At 43.4% G+C, this 14384-nt stretch overlaps 1 protein-coding gene across 3 annotated transcripts in view; it reads right to left on the bottom strand.

The window, feature by feature from the left end:
- The window catches only part of CUL4A (cullin 4A), an 84378-nt gene that overhangs the window by 31181 nt on the left and 38813 nt on the right, over window positions 1-14384 (bottom strand). For all 3 annotated transcript variants that reach the window (XM_073350371.1, XM_073350381.1, XM_073350390.1), the window contains one exon: window positions 691-809. In XM_073350371.1, coding sequence (XP_073206472.1) covers window positions 691-809 — 119 coding nt within the window. The remainder of the gene's footprint in view (window positions 1-690; window positions 810-14384) is intronic.

Genomic DNA, 14384 nt, shown 5'->3' with positions numbered 1-14384 from the left:
TTAAGGTTACAATTTGAAAGCATCTCCATGTGTGCTAGACTGCAAGTTCTTCAGGATGAGTAAACTGTTGTATGTTTGTACAATGTCTAGCGCAATGGAGATGAGACCTCTAAGTGCCACCAGAATAGATTTTTGAGAGAGAATTCTTCTCACTTTCAAAATAATAATTTAAAAAAAAAACCTTTAGCCGGTTAACTGTTATAACAAGCAGCAGTTATTTATAGCATAACAAATCTGCAGTGCTGCTGGAAGTATCAGCCGAGATCTGATGTTCCAGTAGTTTCAAAGGAGTGTGACTGGAGTGCCAGGAGGAAATGAGAACTATTTATTTTGAACCAAACGTAGCCAACTTTCCTGCCCAACATCTTCTCAAATCATATGCAGTTCTGATTTTAAAAAACCTGTTTGCACTGTTCAGTCCTGTAAAGTAAACAGTTCCTAAATATGATTTTAAATCGAAATGTGTATTCACTGTGGTTTCTCATCACATGAGCTTTCAGAATATTGCTGAACAAAATGGGTGCCGTAACAAAACAAATAAAAAACCCACATACCTGCTTAAACTATAATTTTCATGAATCAGTTGAGTGTTTTATTGCTTCTCATTACTTGTTTTTAAAAGCCAAGCAGTCACTCCACTGTGAACAGCATAAATATGAGGACAGTAAGATGCAATAAAGTTTGAAATACCTTGATGTATTCACTCCAGTTTTGCAACAGGATCTGCTGCCCACCTTTTACCCGGCTGAAGAGCTGGTATGTCTGGGTGAGATCTGATATTCTGTTTTCATCAAGCAGATTATCAAGTCCTAAAATAAGAATAAACCAACTTTAATGTAGTGATATATATGCAGTTAAAGACAGAATAGAGGGTATGTGGGGCTCTATGAAATAATCAATACAATTATAACATTATGGCAGCTACAATTTCTTTTGTAAAGAAGAATTATGCTCAGTACTGACAAGTGTCTATGGACTAGATCCAGAAAGGGATTTAGGCACCTGCCACTTTAGGCAGCAAAGTCCAAAATCTAGATTCTCAGAACACTCCATTCAGTTGACACCTAACTCTGCGCACATCTAAATGCCCTAGGTGCCTATGTTTCCACTGATAAAGTCCCCATAGGGCCTAAATTTCTGCAGATGGACATCAATAGAGCTAAGTCCTGATGCCCAAAACTAGCTCACACCTAAGTCCCAGCAGGATTAATAATATAGGCATTCCCCTGCCTATCTCACCTGTGAGGTCCAACACTGCAGGGGAAGAGAGGGAGAGGTGTTGGTGCGCCCCTTATGCCCTGTAGCCCAGTGGGTAAAGCACTCAGCCAGGATGTGGGACACCAGGATTCAAAACCCCACTTTGTCTGATTTGGAGCAGGGATTTGAATGATGGTCACCCACTTCCCAGGTGAGTGTCCTGATCACTGAGCTAAGGAGTATTGGGTGGGTGGGGATGGTAGCCCATAGGGCTAGCTTGAATTTATTATAAATCACTGTCTTGCCTTCATTATAGTCTGCCTTTATTCGATTCAGCAGTAATGCAAGGAACCTAACAGGCAGGGGTGCTGGAACAATTTGTATAGTGGGGGTGCTGAGAGTTATTGAACCAAACTGTAAACCCTGTATATAATGGAAACCACTTCAAGCCAGGGGGTATGGCAGCCCTCCCAGTACCCGTAGTTCCAGAACTTTTGCCCACAGGCCTGTATCCTGTAAGACACAGCAGTGAGCATAGTTAGCATAAATAAGGCTTGAGGCCTATGAACTTTGGCATAGATAAAAGGCCCAATGCAAAACCCCGAATATAGGGAAGCTGAAAATATAGTGTTTAAGGGGAATGTCCAACCACAGGAACATGGGTCCAACCACAAGAATGTCAAAGAGACAAATTGATGTACATAGCAGCAGCAGCAGCAAATGAGCTACATCTGCAGATACCTAACCACAAGAGGCCCATGGCAACGAATTGACATATATGATAGTAAGTTGAGATCATTAATATACTAACATGTAGGAGAAGGACAATCCAACATTAGTAAGGTAAGGAAATACAAAAAAGGAACAGGGGAGAAACCCCTACTAAATATGCATCAGACAGTGGCATCAGCGTAACATATTACAAAAGTTGCATCCCAGCCTATGGGTAGTAGGAGAAAGCTGTAGCCTTTGGGATGTGCCAGAATGCTGGCCACTGGTGATGAGGGGGAAGGTGACCGTGATGAGGAAGATGATGGCTAACATTTCAGATTGTTCTGCAAGGGATGGTGTGAGTATATGGATGTGCAGATGTACATTCTATAGTGTCTCATCTACCTTACTGAGCTGCAGTGTTTGTGACTGTGCTAAATGTATTAATAAACCATTTGTAAAAATACAGAAAAGTTCCTATAGTGAGAGTGTTCCAACTGTACACATCGGGGTTGCCAACTATATAATAATTTGAATAATACTGGGCCTGATCTTTAGATAAGAACCTGTCAACCCTCAAAGTGATAACTGGGAGTTCTTAAGCAATCCATATAATTAATGCATAACATATAGATTAGGCTACAAGGTCTATCTCTCCTGTTGAAGCTGTTCTACTTCATATAATTAAATATTCATTAGGTGAGAGAGAGAGACTGGCTCTGTAGCCTAGTGGGGAGGGCACTGTCCTGGGATATGGGAAATTCAGGTTCCAATCCCTGCTTCAGTGAAGAGAAGGTTACTCATCCTGTGCACTAACTGAGGTTCTTGAAGATGGTTGTCCCTGTGGGTGCTCCACTTTAGGTGACTGCACGCACCTGCACTTGTAAAATCGGGGATTTGTAATAGCAGTGCCACCTCAGGTGGTTACATAGCACCGTGCGATCAACCCTCCTCAGTTCCCTCTCTACCACAGAGTCTCTGGTGTGAAAAAACTCCAAAGTAGAAGGGAGGAGGGAGGGTAGTGGAGCACCCACAGGGACAACCATCTTGAAGAACCTCAGTTATTGAAAAGAGTGAGTAACCTCTTCTTCTTCGAAGCGTCTAATGATGAATGCTGTTCTATGGCATAACGAGTGTCCCCATGGGTACTCCACTTTAGGGGACTGTAGAGCAGTGCCTCTCAGTGGAATGGAGGGCCTTCGGAGTTGTAGTCATGGCAGATGATAAAATTAAGTCCGAATAAAGCAATCTAATGATGAATGCTGTTCTATGGCATAATGTTGTGTGAATATATGGGCAGGTGCCATATACAGGTTGCTGCTTTGCAGATGTCCATAATGTGGACATTGTTGAAGAGGGCTATCGAGGCAGATGGTGCTCTAGTCAAATGTGTACGGGTCCCCTGTGGGGGTTGCAGCTGCTGTTGAGGACAAAAGTCAGTGCAGCTGGAGATCCACATAGACAGTCTCTGTTTAGATATGGCGTCTCCCTTATATTGTTCTGTGATGGAAAGAAATAATTTTGGTGATTTTCTGAAAGCCTTGGTTCTTTCAATATAAAAAGCTAGTACCCTTTGGACATTCAGAGTGGGGAGCACTGCTTCTCATTTATTCTCCTGGGGTTTTGGAAAGAACGATGGGAGATGAATGGGCTGATTCAGATTGAATGAGGATGCAACTTTTAGTAAGAACTTGGGATGTGGTCTTAAAGTAAATTTGTTTTTGAAAAATGTTGTGTGGGGCAGGGTATGCCATGAGAGCCCCCTGCTTCCCCACTTTTCTGGCAGATGTGACAGCGACGAGGAAGGCCACCTTCATCAAGAAGCAGAGAAGTGAACATGTCGCTAGTGGTTCAAAGGGGGTCCCAGCAAGGGTTCGTAATATCAGATTGTGGTCCTATGATGGGAGTAGAGGCTCATATTTCGGGGTAAAGTTTACAAAGGCCCTTGAGAAAATGCATGGTGGTCAGGTGAGCGAAGATCAAGAACTCATCCACCTTGTAGTGAAATGCTGTGATTGCTGCGAGGTGTACTCTGACTGAGCTCATGGAAAGACCTGATTTCTTAAGTTCCAATACCCAGTCCAGTACCAGTGGTAGACAATAGGAAACTGCCATGACTTGTCTATTTTGGCCCCATGTATTGAATTGCCTCCATTTGTGCAGGTATATATGTCGTGTAGTTGGTCTATAACTGTTTAACTTACTTCACCTGAACAGGTTTCAGAGTAGCAGCCATGTTAGTCTGTATCCGCAAAAAGAAGAGGAGGACTTGTGGCACCTTAGAGACTAACAAATTTATTTAAGCATAAGCTTTCGTGAACTACAGCTCACATCATCGGATGCATTCAGTAGAAAAAAGTTTACAAAGGTCCTTGAGAAAAATGCATGGTGGTCGGGTGAGCGAAGATCGAGAACTCATCCACCTTGTGGTGAAATGCTGTGATTGCACTGAATGCATCCAATGAAGTGAGCTGTAGCTCATGAAAGCTTATGCTCAAATAAATTTGTTAGTCTCTAAGGTGCCACAAGTCCTCCTTTTCTTTCATCTGAACAGGTCACTTTGGTTTCTCAGAGCCATGGAGTAGCCACACCTTGAGGTGAAGTCTTGCCAGGTTTGGGCAGTGGACCTGAACTGCATCCTGAGAAAGGAGATGTGGCAGAAAAGGAAGAGTGCGTGGTGGGCACACAGCCATCTTTAGAAGGTAAGGAAACCACATTTGTCTGGGCCACATGGGGGCTATGAAGACAACTCTGGAGTTGTCTGTCCTGATCTCGTGTATGACCCAGGATAGAAGAAGGGTCAGAGAAAAGATGTACAATAGAGGTGCATCCCATTTGAGGAGAAAAGCATCACCCAGAGAAGAGGGTCCCAATCTCGCTCTGGAGTAGTAGTGTAGGCACTTGGCATTTTCGGTTGTCGCAAAAAGGTCTATAGTTGGGAACCCCCATTGTTTGAACATGCTCTGTAGTACTCCAGCATTCATTTCTTACTCATGGTTCTGGGAAAATTTTCTGCTTAGTGCATCTACAATGGTGTTTTGGCATCCTGGTAGGTAGGAGGCAGAGATAATGATGATGTGGCTAATGCACCAATTCCATACTTCTATGGCTTCTGTGCATAGGGAGTATGACCGTGCCCCCTCTTGTCGGTTTATATAAAATATGCAAGCAATATTTCTGAGAGAATCTTTATGGCTCTGTCCTTGATCATGGGTAGGAAGTGAGAGCATACACTGTGAACTGCCCGTAGTTCCAGTAGGTTTATGTGTAGAGTGGATTCCAATGGGGACCAGCAGCCTTGGACCCTGTGATTGCGCAGGTGTGCCCCCAAACTAGCAGGGAAGCATCCGTTGTGATTATCATTGCTGGAAGGTTCTGTACAAAGGGGACTCCTGCGCAAACATTGTTTGGTTGTGTCCACCAATGTAGAGAGGTGGTTTTTTTTGTTTTTTTTACTTTGGTTGGCATCACAAGACAAATGTTTATACTGTGTTTGTGTGGAACACACACAGTTCGGCGTCAGCCTTGCAGGCATCGCATGTGCAGCCTGGTATATTTGATGATAAACATTGTTGCGAACATGTGGCCTAACAGTTGGAGGCAAGTCCTGGCCAATGTCTGGGGACTGGTTAGTGTCGTGGAGATTAGAATTAATAAAAAGTTGTAAATAACTATCAGGGTAGCAAGGCTGTTCAAAATCACCTTGACGAATTGGTCCTTCAGTCCTCATATAGATTGCACTGATCACTACACGTCTTCCATTCTTCTTTTATCCTGGTCTTTCTTCTCTATGTGCAGCCATGCCTTTTCACAATAAAATCTTCCCACCTCTTTGGAGGTCGGCCGAGTCGTGGTTTCAGTTCCCATGGGACTGCTACAGTCCACTGATTGTCAGTGAACTTAGCTATATGCCCAGCCCATTTCATTTTACCGCACTTGCTTTCAACAGTAACGTCTTGCACCCCACTCTGCTGTCTGATCACTTCATTGAGGACTCTGTCGTGGATTGAAATCCCCAGAATCCTTCTTTCCATCACCCTCTCTGTGACAGCCAGTTGTTGCTCCTCTATCTTTGTCAGAGCCCATGTTTTACTGCCGTACAACACTGCCAGCAGTATTGTTGAGTTGAAGAGGTTGGCGTGTGTTGCCTTATTGATATTTCCTTGGAGGACATCCTTGACAGAACTGAATGAATGCCAAATCAGCTTTCTTTCTTTGTGAGAGTTCGGCTTCCTGATCGTGGCGCATGTTAATTTCTTGACCCCAAACAGATGTATTACTCAACTTCTTCTATTTGTTCTCCCTTGACTATTATTTGAGCTTTTGGCAAGGCATCAGACTGCATAAATTTTGTTTTAGAGCGGTTCATTTTCAGTTCAACTTGGCTGCTTTTTGTGTTGACTTCTCGTAGCATTTTCTGTAGTTTGATAGTGTTTTTGGCAATCAACACAATATCATCCACAAATCTGAGGTGGTTTAACTGCTCTCTGTTGACACTGATTCCACCCTTCCAGTTCATCCACCATCTTACCATTTCGAGGCAGGATGTGAAGAGTTTTGGTGAAACTGTGTGTGACATTACACCCCATATTACATTACACCCCATAGGGGGGAGGGATAGCTCAGTGGTTTGAGCCTTGGCCTGCTAGACCCAGGGTTTTGAGTTCAATCCTTGAGGGGACCATTTAAGGATCTAGGCCAAAAATTGGGGATTTGTCCTGCTTTGAGCAGGTTGGGGGTTGGACTAGATGAGACTCCCGAGGTCCCTTCCAACCCTAACCTTCTATGATTCTATGATATTCTTCATAGAAATATTGTTGTGATATGAATATGGTATAACTAAGGTATGTTTTATGCAAGATGGGACATGTAAGGTATCACTGGAAAGTTTATGATTTACTGAATGTGATTATCCAATTTGTATACATGTATCATTTCTGTATCTGAAGTTAGGAATATTGACTATGTAACAATTACAAGTGTGTGTCTATTTGGGAGAACATCCACCAGACAGTAGGTAAACATTAGGAAGAACAATAAGACTTGAAAGATACTCATCTCCCGCCTTCCTGAGAAGCTCTCAGCGTTGCTCCTTTGACACTACAGGGTCAGGTGATGGTGTCACTTGCTACTAGACCCCCGCCCCCAACTTGGGCTTTCAGTGTTTTACCATTAAGAGGAGCCAGAGGTAGCGGGGGGGTGTCAGATTGGGAAATAAAAGATTGCCTTACTTCCCAGCCTTAAATAGAATTTACATAATGCGGGAATCAAAACTCTTCTCCATTGCCTCCCCAAGAAGGAAGATTGCTAGAAAGACCTGAAGGGAAAGGCAGGGGCTGAGTCCAGACTGAGGCAGAGGTCCAATCTGTAAAGATAAATAACTGGAACTCTAAGCTACAGAAACTCTGCAACCTGCCTAAAACAACATTTAGGGTGAGAAATTACATTTTGTAACCTGTTTGAGTGTATTAAGTTTAGTTTGTGTGTTTTGTTTTATTTGTTCAGTAATCGGCTTTGTTCTGTTTACTATTCCTTTAATTACTTAAAATTTACCTTTTGTAGTTAATAAATTTCTTTTTGTTTATTACAAATCCCAGTTTGTACAATTCATACCCGGGAGAGCGAGGCAAAAAGCTGTGCATCTCTCTCTCCACATTGAGGGAGAGGATGAATTTTTATGAGCTTGCTCTGTGCAGATCTCGCTATACAGCGAAAACAATATTAATTTGGGTTTACACTCCAAAGGAGATGTGCACGTGACTGCTGAGTAAATCTCCGAGCTGAATCTTCCCACACAGAGCTGATTTCAGTCTGTGTCTGCAGCTGAGTGTGGCCTTACGTCTGTGTGTGCTAGAGAAGGCTTGAGGGCCTGGCACAGCTAGGACTGGGTGAGGAAACCCTGGCTAATGAAAAAGGCGGAACCAGTGGGACCCCAGCACATCAGGTGGCACCATGAAAGGGGTGTCCAACCCATCACACGTCTCCTTGCTTCACATCTGTTTTGACTGGGATGCAAAAGGCAGTGTCGAACAGTTATGTCTTCAGTGCAGTCAGAGTTTGCTTCCTTTAGTAGTTTGATGTAGTTTGTGTTGATGCCCTGCTCTGCAAGAGCTTTCATCACAGCACTGATCTCTTACGCCGCTGAATGCTTTTTTATAGTCGACGAAGTATTCCCTTGAGTGCTCCAATAGCTGGTTTATAGTGAAGATGGGTCCACTGTGCTGAAATTCCTTCAAAAACCTGCCTGATCTCTCGGCTGCTGCGCATCCAGACTCAGAGTAGGTTTGTTATTATTTTGGTGATTGGCTTGTCGACATGTGACCTCAGTCATATTTGACAATAGTTCTTTAGATCTTCACAATCGCCCTTCTTGTACAGAAAAATGGTGTTGGATTCCTTCCAGCTAGGTGGTATCTTCTGCATTTCCAAATAATGACTAAACTTCTGAGCAAGGGTTTCCCAGAGACCTTGGTCTCCAGCTCTTATTTCGGTTATCAATCTGACTTTTCCTGGAGCTTTTCTGTCCTTCATTTGGTAAGCTGCATGTTGAACTTTGTACCCCCAGTCCTCATCAGCATACTCATTGGTCTGTTGAATTACTGGCAGTGGGACATTTATTTGAGACATGAACAGTTTGGTGTAGAAATCTTTTCAGACCATTTCCATCCCTATTCTGTCAATTACTGCTTTGCGGTCCTTGTTCTTCAGCATCGTCGTCGACCCGTACAGCCAGCGTCAGTTTCCGTTTGCATTTTTCTAGGCTTCTGCAATCTTCAGCCATATTTAAGAGCCTTTCATTTCGGTATGTAAAGTCCTTTAGTCTTATCAGCTTGCAGAGGAGGGAATACTCGAGTTTGTCACTATCATTTCACTTCATGTTCCTCCGCTTCTCTAGCATGTTCCTCATTTCCTCCAAGATTCTTCCCTTTGCTCTTTTCAGTCTCTCTTTCTCGCCTAATTTCACACATTGCTTCAGCTCATCAGCAAAGTTTTTATTGTCCTAGTCACAGTTGTCTATGAGACTCCAGTCTTCCTTGGAAATGTTCGCTTTCAGGATTGCCTCGTCAAATATTTTCAGCTGCTGTCTCTGATTTGCCATTTGTAACATTTTCTTCTCCACCTTTTCATTGAAGTTGAGCCTCATTCTGAGCCAGTGGGAAGTAGTGATCATCGCTTCCTCAGAAAATAAACAAACTTGAATAATTTTGAATACTTTGTATAATTATATTTGGTCATTAGCGCCTCGTAGTTGGCAATCCTAAATTGTAGGGTCACCAACGAGTAGGTCTTACTGCCAAAACGATCTAGTTTCTTCCCGTCTCTATTGTATGGGGTAGTACTAGAATGATGCTGTCTGCCCCTTTCATTCATGGCCTTCACCACAAGGGAGTGAGGTGTGGGATGCAAAAACAAAAATTGCATTCCCTTAGAAGAACCATAATATTTGTATCCGTCCTTTTGCAGGTGGGTGGGACCGTTGCTGGCGTCTGCCAGATGATTTTGGCCTGGTCCATGACAGCGCCATTAATTGGTAGGGCAATTTTGGAAGAAGTTGAAGTCTGCAGGATGTCCAGAAACATATGCTGGGATTTAGCCACTACTTCTAATGGTATGTCCAGGGAATCTGCCATCCTCTTAGAGAGTTCCTGGAACTGTTTGAAATCATCCCTTGTGGTGGGGGATGGGGATATGATGGCTTCATCCGGAGAGGGGGATGAATGATGACTGTTGGTGCAGCTTCCTGGTCTGAAGTATCCTCTAGTTCTTCAACTGCCTCTCCTGGGGCTTCAGAGAGTCCCGGTACAAAGGATGAAGGAGAATGCCTTGGCCTCACTCTAGGTGAATTGGGAGGCTTGTAGTATAGTGGGCGGTACACTGCGCCTGGGTCCCATTAAGGCCACTGTGGTGGAAATGGCCTGTACCAGCTTCTGAGTGTCTGTACCAGCGCTGAGTTTCAGGTCCTGGGCGATAATCCCACTGATGCAGTGGACCTGGTCTAGTAGATACATAAACAGGGAAGGAGTGATGGGAGGAGTAGATTTCCCCTTCATCCTCATCGCTCAACAGGGGAGGATCTGAGCTGGGCGGTGTGGTGAGTTAGCTCGGTACTGGGTGTGCTGGACTGAGGTCGGTACCAAGAAGATTCTGGCGCCTGAGGAGACCAGAAGATCCTTGTAGTGGAGGAACCGTTGCGGTACCAAGAGCATCGGGAAAGAAGAAGGTGTTATCGACAGTACGGATGTATGTGCTGTGGTTGTCAGTGCTGAGTATGGTGCACTGTGCGTTGTAAAGGCAGAAGGTAGCGCCACAGCTTGTAGTTGTGCCAAGCTACTCAGCGCCATATGCCTTATCGGCTCCGATGGTATCGAGGCAGGGGTTATGGTTTCTCTTTGCTGCCTTGTCCGAGCTAGCCAGCTTAAGGTCTTTTGCTCGTGCGGTACCCACGGTACCAGATGGTCCCGCTACCTTGCGGGATAGGATCTGGTCCAAGAGGTGAATAGCTGGATCACGTGGTAACAGTGACCATAATATAATTAAATTTAACATCCCTGTGGCAGGGAAAACACACAGCAGTCCAACACTGTAGCATTTAATTTCAGAAAGGGGAACTACACAAAAATGAGGAGGTTAGTTAAACAGAAATTAAAGGGTACAGTGCCAAAAGTGAAATACCTGCAAGATGCATGGAAACTTTTTAAAGACACCATAGTAGAGGCTCAACTTAAATGTATACCCCAAATTAAACAGCATAGTAAGAGAACCCAAAAAGTGCCACTGTGACTAAACAAAGTAAAAAAAGCAGTGAGACAAAAAGGATCCTTTAAAAAGTGGAAGTTAAATGGAAAATAGAAAAGAGCATAAATTCTGGCAAATGAAGTGTAAAAATATAATTAGGAAGGCCAAAAAAGAATTTGAAGAAAAGTTAGCCAAAGACTCAAAAAGTAATAGCAAACATTTTTTTAAGTACATCAGAAGCAGGAAGCTAAACAACCAGTGGGGCCACTGGACAATTGAGATGCTAGAGCACATAAGGACGGTAAGGCCATTGTGGAGAAACTAAATGAATTCTTTGCATCAGTCTTAACAGCTGAGGATGTGAGGGAGATTCCCAAACTGAGCCATTCTTTTTAGGTGAAAAATCTGAGGAACTGTCCCAGATTGAGGTGTCATTAGAGGAGGTTTTGGAAGAAACTGATAAACTAAACAACAGTAAGTCACCAGGATCAGATGGCATTCACCCGAGAGTTCTGAAGGAACTCAAATGTGAAACTGCAGAACTACTAACTGTAGTTTGCAAAAAGAACAGGAGGACTTGTGGCACCTTAGAGACTAACAAATTTATTTGAGCATAAGCTTTCGTGAGCTACAGCTCACTTCACTGGATGCATGCAGTGGAAAATAGAGTAGGGAGATTTTATATACACAGAGAACATGAAACAATGCGTGTTACCTGGTAACTCTCGTTACAGTGTATATGGTAAGGTGAGCTATTACCAGCAGGAGAGAGAGAGAGAGAAAAAAAAAAAAAAACCTTTTGTAGTGATAATCAACATGGGCCATTTCCAGCAGTTTACAAGAACATGTGAGGAATGGGAGGAGGGAGGGGGGAGAATAAACATGGGGAAATAGTTTTACTTTGTGTAATGACAGATCCACTCCCAGTCTTTATTCAAGCCTAATGTAGTGGTGTCCAGTTTGCAAATTAATTCCAATTCAGCAGTCTCTCGTTGGAGTCTATTTTTGAAGTTTTTTTGTTGTTTGTAACCTATCATTTAAATCAGCTTCTGTACCAAATGACTGGAGGGTAGCTAATATGATGCCAATTTTTAAAAAGGGTTCCAGAGGCGATCCCGGCAATTACAGGCCTGACTTGAATACCAGACAAACTGGTTGAAACTACAGTAAAGAACAACATTGTCAGACACATAGATGAACATAATTTTGGGGGGAAGGGTCAACATGGTTTTTGAAAAGTGAAATCATGCCTCACCAATCTACTAGAATTCTTTGAGAGGGTCAACAAGCATGTGGACAAGGGGGAGCCAGTGGATATAGTGTACTTAGATTTTCAGAAAGCCTTTGACAAGGTCCCTCACCAAAGGCTCTTAAGCAAAGTAAGCTGTCATGGGACAAGAGGGAAGGTCCTCTCATGGATTGGGAATTGGTTAAAAGATAGGAAACAAAGGGGAGGAATAAATGGTCAGTTTTCAGAATGGACAGAGATAAATAGTAGTGTCCCCCAGGGGTCTATACTGGGACCAGTCCTAGTCAACATATTCATAAATTATCCGGTAAACAGATGGGAAAATTTGCAGATGATACAAAACTACTCAAGATAGTTAAGTCCCAAGCAGATTGCGAAGAGCTACAAAAGGATCTCACAAAACTGGGTGACTGGGAAACAGAATGGCAGATGAAATTCAATGCTGATAAATGCAAAGTAATGCACATTGGAAAACATAATCCCAACTATACATATAAAATGATGGAGTCTAAATTAGCTGTGTCCACTCAAGAAAGAGATCTTTGAGTCATTGTAGATAGTTCTCTGAAAACATCCAATCAATGTGCAATGGCAGTCAAAAAAGTGAACAGAATGTTGGAAATCATTAAGAAAGGGATAGATAATAAGACAGAAAATATCATATTGCCTCTATATAAATCTATGATATGCCCACACCTTGAATACTGTGTGCAGTTGTGGTCGCCCCATCTCAAAAAAGATATATTGGAATTGGAAAAGGTTCAGAAAAAGGGTAACAAAAATGATTAGGGATATAGAACGGCTTTTATATGAGGAGCAATTAATAAGACTGGGACTTTTCAGCTTGGAAAAGAGATGACTAAAGGGGCATATGATAGAGGTCTATAAAATCATGACTGGTGTGGAGAAAGTAAATAAGGAAGTGTTATTTACTCCTTCACTGGTCACTGTCGGAAGACAGGATACTGGGGGGCTAGATGGACCTTTGGTCTGACCCAGTGTGGCTGTTCTTATGTCCCTTGGAGGTGGAAGGTCCTGGTGCAGTTGGTACTGATGGGGTCTGTCGAGTTGGAGAATAACACTTCTTGGCTGAGGAGGAGAGTTCGGAGCCCACTTTTTAGTCGTCTTCCTGGCGGAGTACTTTTTTGCCTGAGTGGGTGATGGGGAACCTCTGTCAGAAGACCAGTGTCCACCCCGGGGGGGAGGGGGGGAAGGAGGGAGGGGGTAGATGAGATGATCTTTGATCTGGGCTCAGAAGCCGGGTGCAGAGAATTCTCTATCATGAGGCGCTTCAAATGCAGGTTTCTCACCCTCCTAGCCTGAGCTTTCAAGTTGTGGCAACGTGAGCACTCCTGCAAGATGTGTGTATCGCCAAGGCAGCGAACACACTGTGAATGCCCATCAGGGACCAGTACAGAGAGTCTGCACGTAAGGAAGCATTTAAAACCTGGGGAGCTGGGCATAACCCTCAGAGAAGGGTTTTCTCCCATAAGGGAGGGTAACAATGCTATTCTAAGGGGTATCTAACAACTGAAATTTAATTTCCTAATATAAGAGAAGAAAGTTAGTTTTTTATAGAAAGAAAAAATAAACTGTGAAAGGGAAGTATTAAATGAGCTAATAACTAACTATTAACTAAACAACTAGAAATCTAAGTTAGACTAAAGAAGCTAAAGTACAGAGGCCTTGTCTGAAACTGAGGGTGGTAGAGAAGAGACTGAGGGGGTGTTGGTCGTATGGCACTATGTTACTACCTAAGATGGCGCAAGATGGGGACTACGCATATGCGACCCAACCAGGCACTGCTACTACAAATCTCCCATTACATGCGCAGGGACACTCCTCGAAAAACATTTAATTATTTTATACGAAGTGGAACAGCTTCAACAGGAAAGACTGGGCTGAGCCCACCACAGAATCCTCCAAAGCCCAATGGTTAGGGTATTCCCCTGGGATATGGGAGACCTGGGTTCAAATCCCTATTCCAAATCAGGCAGAGTGTGGGTTTGAACCCAGGTCTCTCACATCCTAGGTGAGTGCTCTAATCAGTACATTATAGGGCCTAAAGAGGGCACCCTACCACCTCTTTTTTTGCAAGAAAGATCAGCTCTAACTCCAGGAGAGGGTACATGTCTGTGAATTCCAAGTAGAGAGAGATGCCTAAGTCTCTCTGGATTGGGGCTTAAGCTACCGCTCTGTTCTTGACTAGCTGCGGTGGCTCCTTGATAAGAATCCTGGCTTTTGGGAACTCCATCCTTAGGTAACTAATTCTCCCTGTGCACTGTATAGGGAGCCTAGGTACCTAACTTTACGTGCCCTGCCACTTGGGGGAACCAACAGCCTCAAGTCAGGCATTCCAAAGCTGAGCCTAAGTCCCCTTTATGGATCTAGGTCTGTATTTATACAGGCTTAAGCAGTTTGTGGTAAAATATTTTTGAAAGAAACAACTGATTTGAATTAAAGTATTTACATTTTCCTACCAGCTGCTGCC

The sequence above is a fragment of the Lepidochelys kempii genome, chromosome 1 (genome assembly GCF_965140265.1).
Source record: "Lepidochelys kempii isolate rLepKem1 chromosome 1, rLepKem1.hap2, whole genome shotgun sequence".
Taxonomy (NCBI): Eukaryota; Metazoa; Chordata; order Testudines; family Cheloniidae; genus Lepidochelys; species Lepidochelys kempii.
The sequence above is the reverse complement of the archived record's forward strand: the minus strand, read 5'-3'. Positions and strand labels throughout refer to the sequence as shown.